The sequence below is a fragment of the Platalea leucorodia genome (assembly GCF_965183815.1).
Source record: "Platalea leucorodia genome assembly, chromosome: 2".
Taxonomy (NCBI): Eukaryota; Metazoa; Chordata; class Aves; order Pelecaniformes; family Threskiornithidae; genus Platalea; species Platalea leucorodia.
Genome location: NC_138824.1, coordinates 109,218,117 through 109,240,383, shown reverse-complemented (window position 1 = coordinate 109,240,383; position 22,267 = coordinate 109,218,117). Strand labels below are relative to the sequence as shown.

Genomic DNA, 22,267 nt, shown 5'->3' with positions numbered 1-22,267 from the left:
AATGTAATTTTCATCAGAGCAAGATTTTCCATTTTTAGCACATGACATTGGATTCTGAGCTACACTAATATAAGCAGTATATCAAAGCAGAAAAATCTGTATCTGTCCTATAAAAGACCATGAGTAAGATTCAGCACAATCTGACCTACCTTCTTTTTTACCACACATTATCTTTATTCACAAAATTGGAACATTACAAAAATTGGTATTTTACAGCTTCACATATAAATTTGTATAGTAAAATGCTTAATTTTTAATATTATTAAAGAGACTGATATGAAACTACACAAATAATGGGACAAGTGTGGTAGGTTTGAAAGATTTACTTACGGTTTTGAGAAAAAAATTAAACCAGATTATAGTATGGATGAAGCAGACTTTACAACGTTCTTCATTTTAACCTTACAGCAATGTGATTTAGAATTTTAAGCAGTGGATCTGTAGTGTACTAACGTGATACAGCTGAGACTGGCTGTCTCAGGAGGGACTAATTCACATGCTTACGACCTCTATGTTCATACACAGTAGCACAGCAAAAGGATGTTAGTGCTAAACTATTTTGGAAATAGCAGTATCATAAATTAATGCAATGTGCATGCTTTATTCAATGTGCTGACTTTTTTTTTTATATTCAGAAGGAATATGCTATAACAAACAAGACATAAATGACAGTGGTGTAATCGCTACTTTTACATGACGTTAAATGGACTCATGACTATATGGTTATCTACATATGCCTTCAGTTAGCTGTTGGACACAAAAGTTATTTCAATATTTTCAGATTCAGTCATGAATGAACTCAATAACATGGCTACTCATGTCAGAACTGAACAAAACAGCCCATCATTGCTTAAGTCATTAGCAAAGTTGAGTTTCAATTTCTTGATGAATAGGCATAATAACACACAGTATGATTTCAAAAGTATAGACATTGTTAGAAAGCAACAGCACAGGAATCCACCTGATAACACAAAATATACTTCTGCAGCACTATTTGGATGTTATTGAAACAGCTTATCCCTTCTCTTTTGCTTTCCTGCCTTTCCTCAAGTTGAAATAGGAAAGTTAAGGCTATGTCATTACCATCAGTATCTGAATGGATTACATCAACAAATTGTGCATCAGTATGATCCAGTCTCCTCTCTGGTGGTTCTCGAGTGAACGAAGGGCCTGCTGGATCGAGACCTAAATGAAAATAACACTAGCATTACAAATCCTGGGGTCTGTTTCTACAGATATATACAAGATTGACATTTGAGCATTATTCATCAATGACTCTTCGTTTTCCTGGGATAATAATAAAAATAAAAACCAGCACAATTCTTCTCAAGTTTCCATTCTTCAACTTGCTAAGCAAAGCAAGAGTTCCTACAGAAGATTGATCAATCCATATCTTTGAATTTCTCCCTAAAGAGTTGTGCTCATCTCCCAGTTCTCCAGATTAATTACAAGCCAACAGCATTAGGGATCAAATCAGGAGAATTAATTTTGTCCTTTTCCCCAGAAAATACCATACCTGTTATGTAGTTCATAAAAATGAAATGCACAATATAACTACTCTCACCACCAGAACACAAGATGAGGGCATCTTGGATGGAGACAATTTCAAACATGCCTCAATCATTTTATCAGTTGGTGTTAAAATTACTTATAGAAAAAAAATTGTTCTATACCACTAAGTGAAATACTAGGTTTTGACAACACTGTCACCCAAAGGAGGTTTGGAAATCTTATACTCAAATCAAAACTCAACTATGACAAAAGAGATTCCAACTGAGATCCATAAAAAGCACTTTATATCAAGGAGGAGGAGATTTAGGTGGCAAAGTATCTGAAGCATAAATACTGCATATCCTCATTCATTTTAGGGATAGAGAATTATGTTATGCAGCCCTGAAGCCTGATAATTTTCATTATGGTAATTTTTGTCCTTCACAGGAAAGGGAAATCGTTAGCTGAGGTTTGCTCTGCTCCTATTTTCTTGACAACAAAAGCACAGAGAAAGAGATGAAATGAAAAAGCAGAAAAGATGGAAAATACAACTGTCAAGGCAAAACATATTCTTACACTTAACTGACTTCTAATTGCATTGAGAGACAGGGACATAGTATGACCTTAGCTTATCCAAATTTGTATGATGATTTAACTGGCAGATGTTCTTTAAGAACTAGTCTAGGAAGGTTCTCTCTCAGGATCAAGATAACCAAGACACAAACTACCACAGGGAATCATGGAATGTCAGGAGTTCACATTCATAGTACCCCAGGTGATAAAGGTCATCGTTTTAGTCCACTGATTAGTTTTATATTTCAGAAACCTCCAAACGGTGAAGAAGAAAATATCTTTTTCTTTTTTTTTTTTTTTTAATTTCATTTTTCCAACACCAGTTTGGGCCACCGGCTCAACTTCTTTGAAAGAAAGCGTATCAAAACAGTCACTTAAGATGTTATGAGCCTTGTGTGTTTGGACTACTCAGCCTTTGCCTTTATTCATCCATATCTGTAATTATAAGAAGGTGGCCGAAACATTTCATATAATTCCGTTTACCTGTGAGCATCTGAGCTCAGAAATGACATGGATCTTCTAGCTCCCAGTTATTGTACAGAGAGGACGCAGACCTGCTAGCCTAGCATTGCAATCAAGACTGTCCCCCACCAGTGACGCCACAAAACTCTAGGGAATTGTGTAAAGGGGAAAGGAGTATTCTTAACCAAAGGAATATAGCTGGAGCCTATCACACTCTTAGAAAATGCCCCAACTTTCAGATTACTGTATTAAAAGGGGAGGAGTCTCTAATTCCCTTTCTTAAGGCTGGCTACTGGCTGCTTTTACATTTTGGGAAAAAATTACTTAAGTACTCTGAAGAGAGTGTTTGGAGCTATGAATCTCAGGGAGAGGTAACTGCCTCCTTTCAGCCTGAAAACAGCTGCTCTCTTAAATCCAAAACACTGAGGATCCAACAGTCCCTTCTCCCCTTAGCACCTTTTCTGATAGTTTAGTGAGCTTCCTTCTCAACACACTAGCTGAGTTTTGCTCTTTCACCACAAGAAGTATCTGAAGCCTGTGCACCCAAATTAGCACTGTGGATTCTGCCCTAGGAACCATCATCTAGAAGTTAATCCTAAACTTCGTGCAGCCCTGGTCCTGAAAGATATACCCAAACGACGGTACTCCAGTTTTCACTGTATGCACCACTTCCCACAGATGACAATGCTGACGATGTAACAAGTATGAGGTAAGCTTTGCAGTATCCATACACTGGCTGGACACCTGATTTAAGCTCCCTGTAGCAGATAGCTCAACATACTAAAGCCTGCACCATGTTCAGATACCTCAAACTGAAACTAAATCCTTGTGCCTGATTCCTGTGGTCTGACCAAGAGCTTTTGAACTTCCCTTCAGAGGGACCTGACTTGCTCCATCAACTCGACAGAAATTCAGGTGGTATGTAATTTAACTTCAGTGGCATTTGGATGTAGCACTCAATTTTCATTTGAGACACTAGAGGTAAACAGGTTGGAAAATTTCAGCTGTAACTTATGTCCTGAAGGCAGACTTTCACAATTTTCTGAACTTCTGTCAGGGATACATTTTGCCTCATGTATGTTACTAAATAATCAGTTCTCATTTGCTGATATTTCAGTGCTAGTATCTATGTGATTCACAGCTATGACAACAATACAAGGTACATTAGAATACGTGTATCAGGATTAAAAGCCTTACCTGTAATTCTGCCAATTTTGCCATTATACTTCTGGCCGACAAAACCAGCTATATGAGCCCCAAGACTAACACCAATCATATACACAGCGTCAAGAGAAGCTCCATCTACCTGTTGGGGAAAAAAAAACCAAAGCCACACACACGGTTAACTGAGCAGACATCAGTAGACTGATTTAGTTTCCACTTTTTGTCAGTACTTTATTATATTTCTAATGCTCCAACTTTAAAAACAAATGGAACTGACAAAGTTATTTTCAGTTTGACATTCTGTGCTACTTAAACAGTGTAGTAATTATGAAATTCTTTCACTAGAAAAATGTAAAAAGGAAGCTTGAGTCACATTTCTTCCAAACTGTGACACTAGTTAGAAGGGGAGCATGGGAAGGGAAGAGGAAGACATTTATCAGATACAAGAAAGATGAACCAAAACTATCAACTAGGAAAAAAAAAAATCTCTTATATCCCCCTGCCTTATCCTTCCAATAAAATAAATTTAAAACATAATACCATTAACACTTATGCCTCAGATCTGCTGAATAATGATGTCAAATGCACATCTGCAGGAAAGCCTTAAGATGCTCATTCTACAAAGCAGGCAGTATTTAAAAAAAAAAACCCTACTGAAAAACTCTGAAATAGTATCAGCAGACCTGTCAGAATCTCTACAAAGTGATGGAATGACATGGGGGATCTGAAATGTTAGTGCTTCTCAAAATGAATTAACAAAGGCCTCATGACAGCTTGCAAGTATGAAACTGATAGCTGTGGGACACAACATATCCCACCACCATCACTTCGATGACCCGCACAAAAAGATCGGCCCAAGCATGCCCTGTAGTCATTGCTTTGCCAGGCAGATCTGTAATTAGCAATTAACCAAAAATCTGCATCAAGAAATTTGCAAAATACACCTTTTTAACCCACTCTGCATTGGAGACTGTTCTTATAGTCCTATTTTACTTTTCTATTCCATAACAATAAATTTACTGTCATAATTATGAATTTTTATGAATATATTTAGTCCCAGAGGGCAGATGCTGATAGGGTCTCTCTTCTTTCACCTCATCCTTTCTCAAAAATGCTGGATTTTTTACTCAAATTCCATATGAATATTTTCTTACTGCACAGCATTCAAAATTTCTGAGAATAGCTGGGAAAAGACGTGGTGAGAACAGAAGAAAAATCAAGTGATAAATCTAACAATGCCATAAATGAGATGATAACACATTTTGTTCATTTGTTTAAGCAATAAATCTAAAGCCCAGTTAAGATCACTGACATCAACAATTGTTTCAGCAACTCCCTCTAGAATCAAGAAGTTTATATAATTTTGAAACAAATATTTGTATCTATCTCTGTCAGTGATTTCTTTTTCATTTAAAATATTTAATTATAGTAGGTTAATTGTAAAAAGAGTAGCGTAATGTTTTTGTAAAATTGTAATGCTGCATACTCTTTGAACATCTCTCACTTCCCCTCCTCACTGGTGCATTCACTCTTTCCAGAAGACCTAAAACTTCCAGCTGGCTAAAGAAATCAGATGCACTCTCAGGCATACTTCAGTGAAAGGGATGGAGTTAAAGATATGCAGTGATAACTGCATGCAAAGTTAGTAAACACTTCAGTAAAGAAATGTCATTTGATATTGTTCACTGGGCTTCTCCTTAGACATATTTTAAATATCCATTCCCACTCAAACTATGCTATTTAAACTTATTCAGAACAGATGCAACTCTCTGCCTTACCAGCATCTGGTCAAGATAGTTCTTCAGTATTTCTGCAACTTTTCTGCAGTTTTCGACAGCAGTTATGTAATTCACAGTTGTAGCACCACGATTCCAATCAACTATAATGAGATTAATATCCTCTGAAGACAGTAAAAGCTTCCTCATGTCACCTAGCCATGCCGGTGGAGATCCTGTTGGTCTGAAGCCGTGAATAACAAAGACAATTTTCTTGGAGGTATCAAGGTACTCGGACGCAGTAACATTATGTTCAATGAGTCTCTCAGAACAATTTGCATTTTCCCTTGTGTATAGCAGTAGCTGGACTCGGAGTTCTGTCCCAGTCAAAGCATTGCCTATATTGAGATCTGTGAATTCAGGACATTTTTCCTCCTCATCTGAAAAAGATGAAAATGTTAGACAATCATTTGATGAATTAGACCACCTGAAATACCACCTCTTCACTTTTTTCCCCACATTTTTCCACTAAAAGTGAAGAACTTCAATTTTCTTCACTCCAGACCTTTGGAATGATGTGCCAGAATGTGCGCTGAACGAGGACACACAGTTTAACTACTGACTCTGCAGATACCACTATGCTCCTCTGAACCCTTCAAATACAAAATTAACCATTCTAATTGTTCCTGAACCATATATTTTCTCCATAACAAATACAAATTAGTAGTCAGTGTTGATAAGATCCTTTGCTTAACCATCAAATTTAGGTTCTCAGAACTTTTTCACAACTCGTGCGTGCTATATAAACAGGAAGACCACTGTGGTTGTATCTTCCTGTTTCGGCCAGGATGTCAAAGTTGCCAAGCCTTAGACCTTATTGTTGGATCTAGCAATAAGAAACAGTTGCCTGACAGTATGGGGATAATCCAGAACCCTTCCCTAGTTTTGGATCACCATTACCAAGAAACAAAGAAAGAAGAAACAAAGGATCCTGTTCTGAGTTTGAAAAAATAAGAATCTGTAAGGTCAATGTACATAATGGCACAAGAAAAGCTGTATTATTTAGCATTTCTGTACTCGGGCAGTTATGGTATACAAGGTTAAGCTATAGACCAGTCAGGATCAGCAAGAGGATGGAGATTTTCAAAAGAGTCTAAAAAGACCTAATTTTTCCCCTGTGTGCTTATCAACATCAAAAGTTAACACTTTAGAAAGTATCCTTTGGCTACTGAGGTCACATTGTGTGGATAAGCCATTTCAGGATTCTGGGCACAATGCCGAGGCCTGTCACAGTTCTTCTGTATGGCCTCTTCACCTTCACTACGGTGCTAGCTGATGTATGGCCAAAGAAATTTGGGCCAATCTCTTGACTTCTAGTGGGCTACGCAACTTTACACAAGGCTTTTGTCTGACATTTGATGGCACCTTTCTCAATTTTCCTGTTATTAACAACTTTGTAAAACAAGACTCAGTCAACTTCTAGAAAGCAAAAGTAGGAAGAGAAATAGTACCTACTCAGTTCCTTAAAAAATAGTAAAAAAAGTAACCTGCATTTCTCAGAATTTTCGAGTTATAGGAGAGGCAGTTCTAGCTCTTCTCCTTTTCCCAGCAAGCGGCTAGCTGGCAGAACCGAATCCACCACATTTGCACATCTGAGACAGACAGCGAGCCCTCCCTGGTTTATAAAGCTGCGAAGGGCAAGTGGGGAGGCAGTTACAAGGTATCTGAAAAATGTATTTGATACTATAGTGCAGACCTAAACAAAGCTAAACAATATGAATTACAGCAATTAAGATGCAGTAAAGATGCGATAAAGACACTAATTCATTTAGGGAACTAGACGAATCACCTCTAGGCCAAACCATGGCCAAACCACTAGACCAGACACTTCTGGACTGGACATCACAAAAAAGTAATGGATATTTGCAAACAGGATCAGGGTTGAAGTTACAGAGTGTTACAATGGCCTGAAAATTCCTGTCTCAAATTGTCCAGACAAAAGGTTCGTGCCTATCATCACCTTATGACAATAGCTACCATTATTACGTCTAGGAAAAGTTAGAACTACCTATATTTCAAAATAAATATCACCATTCTCATTTTGACATTGAATAACTTAAGTAACTGATTACTGGACAGGTTATTAACTAACTAGTGGTACAGGAAGGCAACTCAGTTTCATTGCTGAGACTTATCTAAGAAGAATTTCAGAAATTAAGAGCTGTTCAGCTGCAGTTGCCTTGAATTTAATGAAAACAATATTCAACAACCTGGTAAAATGTCATACACGTGACATGATACTGAAATGTTAATAGAATGTGTCACATTTAATCTCTAGTTTTCATATAATGATACACAACAATAAAACTAGAATAGAAATTCTATTACACAAATGTCATATACAAAGCCAAATGATAAAAAACAGCTACTTGATTAAATTTTTGCTATTCAGATTCAAAGCTACAACATGAAACTCTTCATTTGTGCCTAATATTGTTCTTAAATCCAAGTTTAATCACTAATCCTTATAATTCACTCCTACATATCTAACATACAAAAGATTCATGCTAAGATATTGTTGAAGTGTTCCTCCATATCCATTTAAATGTTTTGATTTCTTATAATTTGATTGTTAGAAATAAGAATTAATTCTTCTAAAGCCAGTGGAATGACAGTGACATAAACCAGAGACACAGTCTGGTCCATGGAAGTGAGAAATCTATCACAAGGAAATTATTTTAACTGACGAAATCTAGCTGGGAAACATCAAAGGGAAAAAACTCGTTTACTTATGGCTGTGAAATGACAGCAGTTATTCTTTGAAAAGTAAACAGAGAAAAAAAGAAAATACGATGTCTTTACTGTGGAATTAGAGAAGTACTATGAATAGATTTATAGATTGAATACTTTGAATCGTTTAGCGCGTAGTCATTGAGGGGAGGTTTTTCAAACTCCTGTTTCTGGTTGATTACTGGAAGGAATACCCAGCTGCCCTTTGTGCACGCTTGTGGGAGTACTCACATACGCTCTTCTGTACAGTCAGAACATACAGATAGGCGTTGGGCAGTTACGTATGCAGTTTAACTCAGTTAATATACAATTTTAACTTTCCTGTGTGCGTTTGTAAGCATTGTAAGTACCTTCTGTGGTTGAAAAGGAGAAAAACTTAAGTTCACACTGAGTTTTTTCTAACTAAATTTTACTATTTAAAGCCTAATACATAACTTGAAAAACTGTCAACCTATCAAATCAGCAGTAAACAATAAACTTACGTTAATGTGTTAAAACTATTTCACAATTACCTTTTTACTTCTTACAAAGTGCACATACCTAAGTATGTCTCCGTGCAAAGTACAGACAGAGATAAAGTATCAGGCTTTGTTCTATTTACTTTAAAATGAAAACCTACGTCTCGGTTTCAGAGTGACAGAATTCTCTTTACTAATCATCTGCTTCATTAGGCATAATTCACAAGGTTTAATCTTTTGGCCAATCTAAATGAAGGAATATTAATTTTTTATGCTTGAATAAAGGCAAGAGACTACATCACAAAGAATAAGCTAATGGTTCTTACCTGATTTCACCCAGTATATCAAACAGATGAAGAAACACAATTTCAGCATGTGGAAGCAGAGAAAAGCAATATGTAATATCCACAGACAAGTGGCAAATCTAGTGTTTCCGTATAGTATGCTAGACTTCTAACTTAACTGAATGCCACTAATGAAGTAAGTGACATGTAGAGTAGGAAGCAGAAAGCAAAGCTGTATTCAAGCTTCTGCAATTCATGACTCCTCCTATTGAATGACTTCAGTAGGTAGGGTGGTTTCTGGTCTTTAAGGGTTGGGACTGGTTTTTAATCTATTTCCCTCTCTGGCTATCAGCAGATTAACACGTAAGCAACCGATGTTATATATCACTGACGACTCTGTTACACGCTTGAAATTTAGGAAGCAGAGTAACTAGAGGTACATCACATCAGAGACCCACCATGTGTCTTTTTTTAACTGTGTCACTCGACTGCAATTAGAGGCGCTGAGATGGGCAAAAGAAACTTAGAAACAGAAGTCATTCTGGTGACAGAAGGATTTTTCTGTAAAAACTTGAAGAGAATTCTGAGAACTGTATCTCTATGGATTATTTTTGCACAAAATTACCCTCTGAGCTTTTTCCAAGGAGCCATTCTCTAATCTAAATCCAGAGGAGGTCTGTGAAAGTGCTTATGTGGCAGAGAGATGGAGCTTAGAGCCCCACAAATCTCACCCAGACACTGCCTTGCTGGGTGTTTTGGGTATGTAACTTAACTTCATTCCTCTGTGTCCCCAACTACAAAACAGATGAGGAAACATTTATTTTTGTGAAGCTCATTTATTTACAAACCAATTCACTGGGTAGATACAAGCGGACAAACTTCCATTTCTTGGCGTTCACAGTGAGGCAAAGGAGGCAGATAAACTCTGCATTATTCAAGTGAGCCGTCTGGATGCTCAGTTTGCCTCTACCTGGCCCCCAATTATTTCCACTGCAGGAGACAGAAAAACCATAACCACTCAAATACGAGAGAGACACATCCCAGGAATGTTTTTTTGCATAGTGTATGCTTCACAGTGCTTCTAAGCATAAGGTCTAGGTCTCCGTCTTTTCCACCCTCAACAGTTAAGAGGGGGAGTGCGTGTGTTTCATTATTTACTTTTAAGTGATCAGCCTCTACAGCTGGGTTTATGATTCCGAGCAGCTCAACAAAGCTGTGCTACACAAGCTCCTGCAGCAGATAGCCTTTAGGAAATCTCTTCAAAGTTTTTTCCCCCTTTGAATGCAGCCACAGAGAGAAGAAGATGCAATATGTCCAATCATATGACAATTGACTGAGCTTAACCAGTGACCTCGTATTACTTTTTTGCTTCCATTTCTCAAATTTGTCACCCTATTCTCAGTAAAGTTCACTAAGGCAGCTCTTGTTATCACTTTGCATTCCCTCTTCATCTCAAATCTTTGATCCTTTGTTCAACTATTGTTATAAAAGCACAGCTCTACTGATATTACGTATTACTTAGAAAAGTAATGGTATAGTGTCAATGTGGCTCTTTCTCCTCTCTACTTTTTAATATAGATTGTTGTTACAACAAAAACTTAGTGCACCCGAGCAATCACCAGTTAGGCAGCCTCAGCATGCACTCAGTATGCAATACGCATCCATACACCAGTTCAAGCATGGAGAGCTCAACACCACTAAAAACGAACTGGTAATAGCCCTAGTAGAATATCTGCCGCACTTATCCAAGAGACAATCACCTGATCTTAGAAGAAAATCTTAAATATGTACCTTTACATATATCGAATGCCACTAGTTGTGAATAAACATTTGTTCTTTTACATACAAATCGGGAAAAGAAAGGAAATTTTAAGTTCCCTCTTGAACTGAAAACAAATAAGCTCAGCTCACATGTAAGTAAAGTACAGTGCTACCCATGTCGATATAACAACCCTCTGAAATCAGTCTCAGGAAAGGACTCCTTTACTAAATCAATGCCCAGAAAGTTTTGCAGTATTAATCAGAATGTTGAACTAGTGCTTGTTGGACTCACCTCTCTGTCGTATGACAAGGGGACTTTGTTCACCAACAGTGGCACTTATGTCACTCAGAAATTTGTAAGTCTTAACTATGGTTACTGCTTATACTGCTGTTTCTACTGACATCCCACTGCCAGCTAAATCCTTCAAGACGACACTGAGTTTCAGGTACACCGTCACAAACAGATGCGAGACCCTCGAAGTTCAGGCACTGCCCATCCCGCTTCACTGCATATTGTTTTGTCCACTGCTTTTCTCACAAGGATACACTTCTTCTCGCACCGAAATTCAGAGTTACCTGCTCCGAAAGTGCCTTATGCAAACCAGTGGAGGATCCCGGCACTGCCTCTTCAGGACTTTGACTGTCCCCCCAGTGCTCAGGACCGCACCGGTAGTACCTCCTGAACGAACCCTGATGCTTTTGGGGGAGCCCACAGCCCACCAGCTATTAAAAACCCCTCAAGACTGGCAAGTATCCAAGTTGAAAAAAATATATAAAAACTTCACTTTATTACAGTACGAGATTACTACGATTTACAGGTAACAGGGTGGCACTTTTACAATTCATTTTACCCCCAAAAGTTTCTGATAAAATAACAGCTAAAAACATTACAGCATGGTTTTCAAGATTAAGATCGAATCCTTACACAAGACTTGATATCCTGATCTGTGGTCACATGTAAATGTATTTCCCCTTCTAATCTTCTCGCTACCCCCGAGGATTTTGTAATCTTGGGAAACCCCATCCTCATAACGATTCTCATAACAATTCTCATTTCTCTTACGAATCAAGCCACTTCTCCAGAAAAATTCCTTTCTAACCGCTAGCTTAAGAGCGCTGCTCCCTTTCAGGCGAGATGAAATCACACCTGGCTTTTGCAATGCAGTGTGTTTCACTATGAAAAAAAGCTGTCTAAAGACTACAAAGGGAAAAACCCCGACTGGCTGGAAGAAATTTAAGACTCATTAGGTATTCTGTGCTGAGGCTTGTAATTCCTGCAAGTTGACAGTCCCTTTCTAAACAGACTTGACAAGTCAGTAACTAAGCCTCCATTTGAAAATAATGGACATTGAGGTAAAGCACACCACCTATGCTTGGGGAAAAGAAAAAATTAATATTTTTCACATTGCTGTCAACAGGACTTCTGAAGATGTGCTCCTTTGTAAAATAACGCTTCAAAAATACACACTGAACGCTAAATGTGTGTACGTGCTCGAAACCTGTTTGTCGCAACCACGCCGCGGTGGGTTATAACGTGGGTGTAACGTCAGCTTTCAAGACAGCAATCAGATTCCAGTTCTTTTCCAATCTGGAAAAACGCAGGCCACCCGACGCCCCAGGCCTGCGTTTCACCGGGAGCTGCCCCAGCGCCTCACGGCAGCGACGCCGAGGCCGCGGAGGGGTTGGGAGGGGCGGCGCTGCAGCACCCGCCCGCTCCACGAGGCGGCGAGCGCAGAAGGCAAAGCTCGCCCGCCCCGCCCCGCCCCGCCCCGGCGACGCGCGTTTCTTCCCGCTCGCTTGCCGTTTCACGCGGAGGAGCAGGAACTGCCCGGGGCACCCAGGCCGCTGCCCCAGCGCCCGTCACAGCCGCGGCAGGGCCGACGTTTTATTTAATAGCGAGCTTGAGAGACGCCCGCGCCCTGCGCGGCCCCGGCCCCGCCCGACGCCCCCGCCCCCGCGCTCGCTCCTCCCCTCACGCCGAGCGCTCCGCCCGCCCCGCCGCCCTCCCGCGTTGCTAGGACACCGAGCCCGCTCCCTAGCAACGCGCCCCGCCCCGCGGCGCGGCGCTTTACGGCAGCGGGGGCGCCTCCCCCGTCCCCTGCCGCGCTGGACCCGGCGGCGGCGGCGGCGGCGGCGGGGCCGCCATGTCCTCGGCGGGGCGGCCCGAGGAGGCGGGCCGGACGCTCTTCGTGGGGAACCTGGAGAGCCGCGTGCGGGAGGAGATCCTCTACGAGCTCTTCCTGCAGGTGGCGGGCGGGCCCCCGGGGCGGGACGGGGCCCCCAGCCGGGCGCGGCCGCCGCGTTGTCCCCGGGGCCGGGCCGAGGCGAGGCCCTGGGCAGCGGCTCGCCGCGCCGCGCCGCACCGGGGAGCGGCCACGGCAGCGTCCGCCGCAGGAGCGAAGCGCTGCGAGCGGCCGGAAAGCGGCAGGCCGCCGGCCGGGGCCGGGGCCGGGGCCTGCCGGCAGCGCGCCGCGGGTGCGGCGGCCGGGGCCGGCCGTCGGCGGGGGCGGGCGCCGTCCCGTGCTTCGCCTGTTCGCGACCGCCGCCGCGGCCGGGAGCGGCCCCTGGCCCCGCCGCCTCCCCGTCCGCGGTCTGGTCTCCTCCCGCCTCTGCGAGTTCTGGTGCCGCGGGGGTCCCCGAGTTAGTGAGGAAGTAATTTACTGATGTTTTTAAAATCCCCATGGAAAAATATTTTTTACGCTTTTTAAAATATATTCTGAGCAAGAAATTTTATCATTAATTTGATTAAGAAAAATTAGTGTAAAACCTGAAAATGTGTTGAGCAAGGTTGAAGCTATTAACAGAGTGCAAGAGGCAGTGGGAATGATCTGCAGGCCGGGCTCTGGACTTCTGCCTATAAATGACCTTTATATCAAAATGGCTTATGTTTTAATGCTTGAGACGGTATTAAAAATTCCATCGGTGGGATTTTCAGGGAGGTGGTGGGAAAACACAAAGTAGCTGGACCTGTTTCCAACCTGAGCTTAATTCTCTTTCTTTGGAAATAAGGTATGCCAAGGAGGAAAGAAAATGACAGACAATGTTAAGACGCTGACTTGGCTTCAGTTTTGATCTCACGTTGACAGCTTCTCTGGCTAAGCCAGGCTTAGTAACCTGAAAGTAGTAAGGAAAAGAGGGGGGAGGATATAGAGAGCAGGGAGCATTGTATCACTAATGCAAGCATCAAATTTCAAGATGGGCTGTCAATAGTGGCTGATTATGGGGTTTTCCTGAATTTGTTTATCATGCCTTTGTTTTGTTTGGTTTTTGTTTTGTTTTTTTTTTTCCTCCTGGTGGGATCCAGTCAGCCTCTGTCAAGCTAAAAGGTCCCAGGCTCTGACTGGACAGTTTAGCTGACAGCATGGTGACAACTTGCTTCTACCAATCCACCAGTTTCCCCCAGTCTCAGAATGAACCTTGCTTCCTTTTGGTGAGTTTGCAGAGTAGAGTGCAAAAAAAGAGGTGGGCAGAATCATTTGTTCTCTTGCTATTTCATGTGCTAATCAGAACTATTTCTACTCATCAGTTTTATTCCACTGATTAATCTGCTGTTTGTCTTGTTAACTAGGCAAGACCTCAGCATGCTACCCCATTTGCATTGAAAGGCATTTTTATTTGGTATATTCTAGCCCTTTGGGTTTTTAGCTGTTCCCATCTCTTCCTAACTTTCAGTTTTTAACTTTTCCCTAAAATCAGCTAAGAAACAGTTATTTCTTCTCCTCCTCCCCCTCATTTTCTATGCAGTATTCCTACCTGTTTCCAATACTAAACAGTAGTCTGCTGTTTAACTTTAAACCTTAGGTTAAGAAAGCTTATCTTACCAGGGGACATGAGTAATACCGTACAAATTCTGGTACAACAGTGATAAAAATAAGCGGATGCTCTCAGAATGCCATTTCGCATGACTCTTCTGCATAGTCTGCAGCAGTCATCCAACTGCTGACTTTTATCTGGGTCTCTAGGTCATCCCAATAACACCTACTTATCTTTTTCCTTCTCTTCATCTTGTTCTCACTCAGGTTTCTCTGTCTTTTGCTGCAACAGCATATGCTTCTCATTGCAGTATTGCCCTTTATTGGAAAGTATACAGTTCGATATTCCTGCTATGGCATAGTCCTAAAGATGCACTCCTGACCTGTTGTTTTTCCCCCATCAAATTATGAGCAAGTATCTATTACTACTTCTAAACTATTAATATTTTTATTTATGAACAGGAAGACCACATATTTAAAAGACTGATCTGCAAAGGACTTGAGTTTGTTGCTTCTAGTTCTTGAAGAACCAGATCCTCCTCGTTAGGCAAATAATAATCAGAAGACTGGATATATGTAATTTTTTTTAAAAACTGCAGCGTAGTGCACAACAACAACAAACATGCCTTAAGGAGCCAACTCAAGCAAAAATAAACATGTTCAGAATCTTACTGAAATCCCTTCTTTAAAAAACAAACAAACAAACAGAAAACCCCAAACAAAACAAAACACAAACAAAAAACCCCAGCAAACGTCAAGATATTTGGAAAGACGAGATCAACATTTTGAAGATTCCCTGCACAGGACAACCTAGGTAGTATCCTTTGCTGTATAGCCTGATCACCCTCTGCACCAATAATAAAAAATGGTACATTATTTTTGATTCTTTGTCTGTGTGACTTCGCTACTTTCACTAGGGTTGGGGGGTGGGAGTGTTTTCATTTTTCAGCAAAAGCATCTTATTTAATTGAAGATTAGTTTATACATAGCTGTCAAAAGCATACAGCAATCAGGCATTATTATCACAGATGACAATCCTTAATATCTTCAGTCTGACAACATGGAGGGTATAATAAGGGAGATGGCTCCACATCATCACTCTGAATGCTCACAGCAAATAAATTGCAGATTTGTTGTTTGACAGTAATTGTTGAAAATGCAGAATAATAAAGTAGATTACTTTCTATGGCTTGTTTTCTTCATTTGAGCATATGCTCTGTGTTTATTTTGAATGTTTAACTGTTTATGCAGTTTAATTGCTATAAAGCTGTTATGAGTTAACTTGTGTTTGCCTGAAGCTATAGATGACTTCTGAGTGACTTTTACTGAAAAGTACGTATTGTATCAGTAGTAGTAGTAGTAGTAGAAGCCAGTCCTACCGATGAGTGCTATTTTTTGATTCAGAACAGTGAATTCTCCATCTACTACAGTAATGTAGACATTCAGTAATTTTTTTTACTGACTGATTTTTTTTTAACTTATGTTCACTTCGTTGTTCATCTGGATATTCTGTCCTCCTAAAGTTAAGTTGTTGCATCCTTAAGGCTCCTGAGCTGTGGCAGGAGACTGCTGTTGGCCACTTGGTTTCACTCTGCTAAATCAGCCGTACAGACACATAGTTTCTTTTGATGAGAAACTGTTGATTTGGTGACTAATGCACTGATACCGTCTTGTGTAGAGAAAATTCGTCATCTTTGATATCTATTATGAAAATGACAGTTTCTTTGAAAATGGAGCCAGTATTTATGGAATATCACTGCTTTAATTTGGTTCTAGAAGTACTATGCAAGGATTAAAATGGTACCTGTAGGCAGAGATGGAACTTTTCAATGAAGATCTTTCAGCCAAGGGGTGTGGTCTGTTTTTTTGTTCTTGGTTTTGTTTTTTTGTTGTTGTTGTTGTTGGTGTTGTTTGGGGGTTTTGTTTGGGGAGGGGCAGAAACAGTATGTTATCTCTGATGAGGTGATAGTGTGTCTTGATTCCTTGCCATGGGGGTTAGGCAGTACAGAAAACTCTGGTTTTTGGTGGTTCCAGAAGCGCTACTCTCTATTCAAGTTTGCTTTCCTACGGTGTTGATGCTGCCCATTTTAGGAATTTAAGCAAGAGTAAAATAGAAGCATGTTAATGGAGTAGGTCACTTTTACATAGCTGGTATTATCAATTTGCTTAGTGATGTTAGCTGTGCAAAAAAAACCTTGTAATAATTGTACTAGCAGCTGTACATGCATAAGATAACTTTTTCTATAGTCAGTAGTCTTCCCTCTTGCAGCAGCTGTCATCATTATATTTTTAAAATAATAAAAAACCCCCTGATTATTAAAGACTGAACATCACCCATGGATTGATGCTTGCTTCCCTTTTAACATTTGTGGAGCTGATTTTTGTTTGTAGAAGGCTCAGAATTTGAGCTTGGGGAATGTGGGGAGACATTTTCAAAATTATCTCATACTGAGAAACTTACAGTGTTTCTGACTATGGCAAAATATACCTCATTATGAAATATTCAAAAGAGAATGAAGTGTCAATCTCTGTTATTTCTGTGAGAAAATAATACAAATTTCTTTCAGGCTGGACCATTAACCAAAGTGACGATTTGTAAGGACAAAGAAGGAAAACCTAAGTCTTTTGGATTTGTCTGCTTTAAGCACAAAGAATCAGTGCCTTATGCAATAGCTTTGCTGAATGGAATCCGTTTGTATGGAAGACCAATTAAAGTGCAGTATCGGTTTGGTACGTTCAGTAGTCTCAATGCTTAGCTTAAGTCTTTGTAATTTTTTTTTTAATGACTCTTTTTGAGTCCTACAGTCTTTTACAGAGGTGATGATTTATAGTTGGAACAAATTACAGTCCTTTTTTTTTTACGAAACAAAAACTTCCTGTGGCTTTTGCATAGGGAAGGATTTAGTCTTTGTATTTTTTATTTACTAAGAGAATACAATAGGTTGCAAGCCAGCTCTGACCACACTGTATGGAAAACATAGCAACACAGGTTTTCACTCCAGATTACATTTAGGAATCAGGGTGTGACTTTAACTTGCAGTCCGGAAGGAAAAGTTGATTTAGTAAGTGCAGCAGCTATCAAGCTGTTTGATAGTTTTTATACTAAAGCCACAGAGTTATCAGAGCTGTTGTTTTAGGCGGAAGGGATTGTGGTTCGAAGAATATAGTCAAATCAGAGTCACATTCTTCATTTTATGTTTATGAAAATAAACCTTCTAAAAAGTTAATGATCAGGCAGCGTTTGCAACCCAAACATTAAGGACTCGTATTCCCACAATGCACTGTGCCACTCCTTACTTCAAAGGCTGTACCTCTCTACAGTTGCTGGGTTTAAGTAGAATGGCTGAGGTTCCTAAAAGCAGAAGCATCTTGCATGACTGTAACTGAATGGGAGTTATTCTGTTCTTGATTACTTCAACAGCCCTGATTTATGCTTTTGTAAGTGAATAAATGATAAATGAATGTTTTCAAGCAGTAAAATAATGCTGTAGCTTATCTGCCATAAAAGGGCACCTTACCTTTATATACTACCTTAGATATACTAGCACACTACAGATGACACAGAACACTTACTGTGTTTTCAACTTGTTAATTGAATAGTCATAACTGAACAGTCATTATGCTCTTGTCTTATTTACAGGAAGTTCTCACTCATCAGAACTAAACAGCCCTACACATGGTTTCGAGAACTATATTGACTTATATTCATCTTCATATAGGTAACAAAGATCATCTATGAATGAACTGCATGATTATAATTTAAAAAAAAAAATCTTACTAAAAAATTAGCTGATGTGGTAGAGTAATCTTTAGGCTTTTCATTAAAACAGCTGTTGTATGCTTTAATTGCATCCTTACTGATGACTTGCAATGGGCTGTAGTTAATTTTAATGTTTGGTTGTTTAGCTTCCCAGAGGTTCAGTTAGCTTGAATTTCCCATTCTTTATTTGTTTCTGCAAGATACAGGAGCATGAGAAAATCCTGAAATATGGTGTTTGTACTAACAAGGTTTGCAGTTGTTAGGGGGAAAAAAATCTGACAATAGAGATAATCTTTTTAAACCCCACTGAGTTTATATCTGTATTTTTTATGTGTATATGTACAAGCAGTTGTCATGCATATATGAATGCACAGGTATAAACCTGTTCTAATGGAAGTCTGACCACCCCAGATTCAGTATTTTTCAATGTTTCAACATTGTTATTTACAAATGTGACAGAACTCTCCGTGGAAGCTAAACTCCCATGGTGAAATCCGGAACTCTCTTGCATCTGCACTTAAGTACATGTGAGGATTACTCATTAATTGAGCCTTTGGATGTATTTTCCTTGTTTTATCATTTTTTTTTTTCATGGAAGTCCAGTTGTTAATTCTCATTATAGCCCAAGAGTTAAGTCTCACTCTGGTAAGCAGTATGTGGTGGACATCTAGGCTTTGTACGTTTGCTTGTTTTTCCTAGGTATCATCAAGAGCCTTATGGAAATCCTCCATTTCCTGTTACTCCTTTTCCAATGACCAATAGTTTACCTCATGAATACTCAGGCTTTCAAAAGATGGTGAGTTTCTGTTAAAAGTTAAAAATTTGTGAGTTTTTTTATGAAGTTGGATGTATTCTGCATTTCTGCAAACAGCAGTGCTTATTTAATGCCTCAAAATGTGGTCTAGACTGCTGAATTTGACAGTATTAGGTCTATTTATTTTAGCATTTAAGGGTATGATAATAACAGGGGATCTACCAAATCAAACTATTTTCTTACTGCTGGAATGAATTAAAGGTGTATAGCTTAGGGAGGCTAAAAATGTCAACGTGTACAGATGGATCTCTCTCCTGTACTGTGTTTCAAATCAAATCCCCTTGGTGAGACAAGCTAACCTAGTAAAATCACAACCATGCAAGCAATAGCTTCTTCATATACAGCTAATTCAGTCCAGGAACCTCTTAGCTCTTCTACTCAATTCAGAAATGCCCAGCAGAAGTTTGAAATGTCCTAAAACCAAACCTGAAACTCACCCAACAAATCACCACTTCCCAAGTTAGGGCAACAACAGTTTGAGGGTTTCTGGCCTGAACCTTTACATGCCGCTGCAGTTCTCACATTCATGATTTACTTTCACAGCAGTAGACAGTGCGAACCCATATTCCACCTCCCCTCTAACAGACTCTGGTGCACCGGGCCATTCTTGTCCTAATCTCTTTTGTCTGAGATATTCCACAAGGCAAGGGAACTCGTCTCTTCAGATGGCAACCTGTGGGCCAAACCCTACTCACCAAACACATCACGGAGCTTCTGAATCTGATGAGTATGGATCGGTAGGACTGGAGAAGCCCAGCATTTAATGTGAGGTACCAACTGTGGACAGCACTGCTGCCACCCAGTCTGACTGGGGATTGGCCAGCCCTTTGTCACTGTCGAAGGGGTGAAGTCTGGATAGATCGCCGTAGCTAGCAGCAATCTGGGCAGGAAAATGGAGAGGGTCAGTTCCCTGTTGCACTGGTGGCCTGCCTCCCCTCTTCCCAGGCTGTGCTCTTGGAAGAGCTGGTGCTTGTACAGACTTTTCTGTCCCCTCCACTGTGGTTGGAAGGCTCGGGAGCGTACAATCTCCCCCGCTGTGCTTGCTGATAAACCCACTCTTCAGTAACAATGCAGTACGTAAACACTGGGAGACCAAACTCGGCAGACCAGCACATGCAACCAACTTCATACCATTTTCTGCTTGCTAGAAGGGATGATATTGCAGTATGTCTCCAGTGATAGCTTGTTGCAGCTTCAGCAGGAAGCGATCTCGTCACATGTAGGCCTTCACACATCTCCCTCACCTTTATTTGGGTGAGGCAGGCAGGTTACTCACTTGAAGTCTGCCTGCACATATAACATACTCAGACATGCTCCCCATCATTTTTCTGGTTATTGCCAGTCAGTAGAAAGCTGCTCTTTTCTAACCTTTGTAATTCTATTTCTGTATTAGGGCTGTGCATTTTGTATGAGAGGGACTCTTGGGATACTTTAGGGACTGTAGCAGTAAGCTGGGCGCTTACTGCATTGTTCCAAGTGCTTTGATCTATGGATTCACTGTACCTTGTTGGAACGCCTTGTTCCACATTAAATTTAAAATTAGTTAAACCAGGTTAAAAAAAATTGCAGATGTGCATGTCTTTTTATATTGACAATAGGCACTGCAGTTCCAAATGTTTATAAAATACATAAATGAAGAAATGAAAGGGATGCCATGTTTGATTAGCTTACGCAAGGACTAACTGGCAGTTTAATCTTAAATCAGATTACTTCTCTGTTCTAACTTTGCTATGAAAAAATTGTCTACTTTTTCCAGCTATACTAGTTGATATAATAAAATATATAAGCTTTATTCTCAAATGTTCTGTTATTTTATAATTTATCAGTATTTTCCTTGTATAAGCCATAATGCATGCAAAACTAAACTCTTCAGAACTTCCTCTTTACAGTGTTAACAACTCAAGTTTCTGTTTCTCTAGATGAACCATTTTTTAGCACAGCAGTACACAGTACAGAGTCCAATGGGTCAACAATTTCCTTACTATCAGATGACTCCACCACTGCCTTCAAATTTATCCTTTTCTCCCTATCAGAATCAAGCTGCAAACTTTAAGTCTGCACAGAGTTGTTTTGAATTGGCCCTGCCACGTTCAGGTGACTGTGAAGTGCACCAGGTGGATGAAAGCACCTCTAAAAGAAAGAGAGAACAGCAAAGTTGTGACAGTGACACTAGTATTGAGGATGACAAAATGAGACAAAGAAAGCGTGACCAAAAATACAAGAAGCGCAAAGCCAAGAAAAAGATGCATTAATACTGTGTAACTGGATCCATCTTTTTTTTTTATTATAGTTGCTATTTTTATTTGAGAGAAATTTAATCTTTCATCTTTGCACTTTATTAAGAAAGGAATGTTCAAGATTCATATTATTTTTGAAATGTGTTATGCATAAAGTATACTGATATTTTATTTAATCTCAACCTATTTAAAGAGGAAAGTACCATTTAAGGTACAGGAAACATTTAAGAAGATAAAGTTTTCCTAATAAAGGAATAAAACTAGTTCATCCCCCGTCCGTGTGCCCCCCCAAGAATCACGGGAGGCTATTATTTCACTAATATAGAAACTTTATGAAAATATATCATTTCTGCCACTCATGAAGCACATGTATCACTTTCATCACTCATGGAATGTACTTTTGTGAATGGCGTTAAGAATTTTCTGGAGCCATTGAAGAAGTGAGCAGGCTAGAAATTCTAAGCATCACATCAGAGGTGTGCTCGTCACTGAAGTACAAACACCTAAAACTTTTTCTCTTTTCTAATTTAGCTCTGTTGTTACTTTCAGTTAGGATCACCTTGTATGGTAATTGGAACTGTTTTTTTCCAGTAGTAAACTTGAGGTAAAATATGGGCATTTGCACTAACTACAAGACTTACATATGTATCAATACTCAAATGAATATATGTACTTTATGGCTGCAGTTATGTACTGACTAGAACTATATGCATATATATGTTACTCTTATGATTTATTTGCTTATTTGAGAATCTAAATGTTCATTGTAACAAATGGATGAAAAATTTAATGAGTATCTCATCTAAGTGATAGCACAAAAGCATGAGTCAGTGGAGTTAGTACTACCTCTTCAGAAGAAAAGTTTTCCCTTGTTTAGCAGAGGAAGAATAAACTATCTCATATCGTGATGAATCAAAGTAGTCAAATGACCTATTTTCTATCTTTCACAACTGCCAACAACAACCTATAGACAGATACAGACTTATTGTCTTATACAATACCAAGT

General features: G+C 39.7%; 2 protein-coding genes across 5 annotated transcripts in view; one reads left to right on the top strand and one right to left on the bottom strand.

Moving 5' to 3' along the window:
• LIPI (lipase I) overlaps nucleotides 1-12,844 on the bottom strand; it is a gene marked incomplete at both ends in the record, with an annotated part of 23,340 nt that extends 10,496 nt beyond the window's left edge. The window contains 6 exons of the mRNA XM_082336462.1: nucleotides 1,084-1,185; nucleotides 3,724-3,832; nucleotides 5,469-5,845; nucleotides 8,815-8,899; nucleotides 9,786-9,927; nucleotides 12,771-12,844. Of these exons, the coding sequence (XP_082192588.1) occupies nucleotides 1,084-1,185; nucleotides 3,724-3,832; nucleotides 5,469-5,845; nucleotides 8,815-8,899; nucleotides 9,786-9,927; nucleotides 12,771-12,844 (889 nt within the window). The remainder of the gene's footprint in view (nucleotides 1-1,083; nucleotides 1,186-3,723; nucleotides 3,833-5,468; nucleotides 5,846-8,814; nucleotides 8,900-9,785; nucleotides 9,928-12,770) is intronic.
• On the top strand, nucleotides 12,821-22,267 carry RBM11 (RNA binding motif protein 11). 4 transcript variants are annotated; one of them, XM_082337656.1, is made up of 6 exons: nucleotides 13,248-14,128; nucleotides 14,917-15,318; nucleotides 17,018-17,180; nucleotides 18,091-18,169; nucleotides 18,910-19,006; nucleotides 20,944-22,267. In XM_082337656.1, the coding sequence occupies exons 2-6, from the start codon at nucleotides 15,316-15,318 to the stop codon at nucleotides 21,274-21,276; spliced, it is 675 nt and encodes a 224-aa protein (XP_082193782.1). In that variant the 5' UTR covers nucleotides 13,248-14,128; nucleotides 14,917-15,315; the 3' UTR covers nucleotides 21,277-22,267. The 4 variants fall into 4 exon arrangements, 3 of the variants coding, with proteins under 3 accessions (XP_082193783.1, XP_082193782.1, XP_082193781.1); XM_082337655.1 differs by having other exon boundaries at nucleotides 14,913-15,318; XM_082337657.1 differs by lacking the exons at nucleotides 13,248-14,128; nucleotides 14,917-15,318 and adding an exon at nucleotides 12,821-12,944.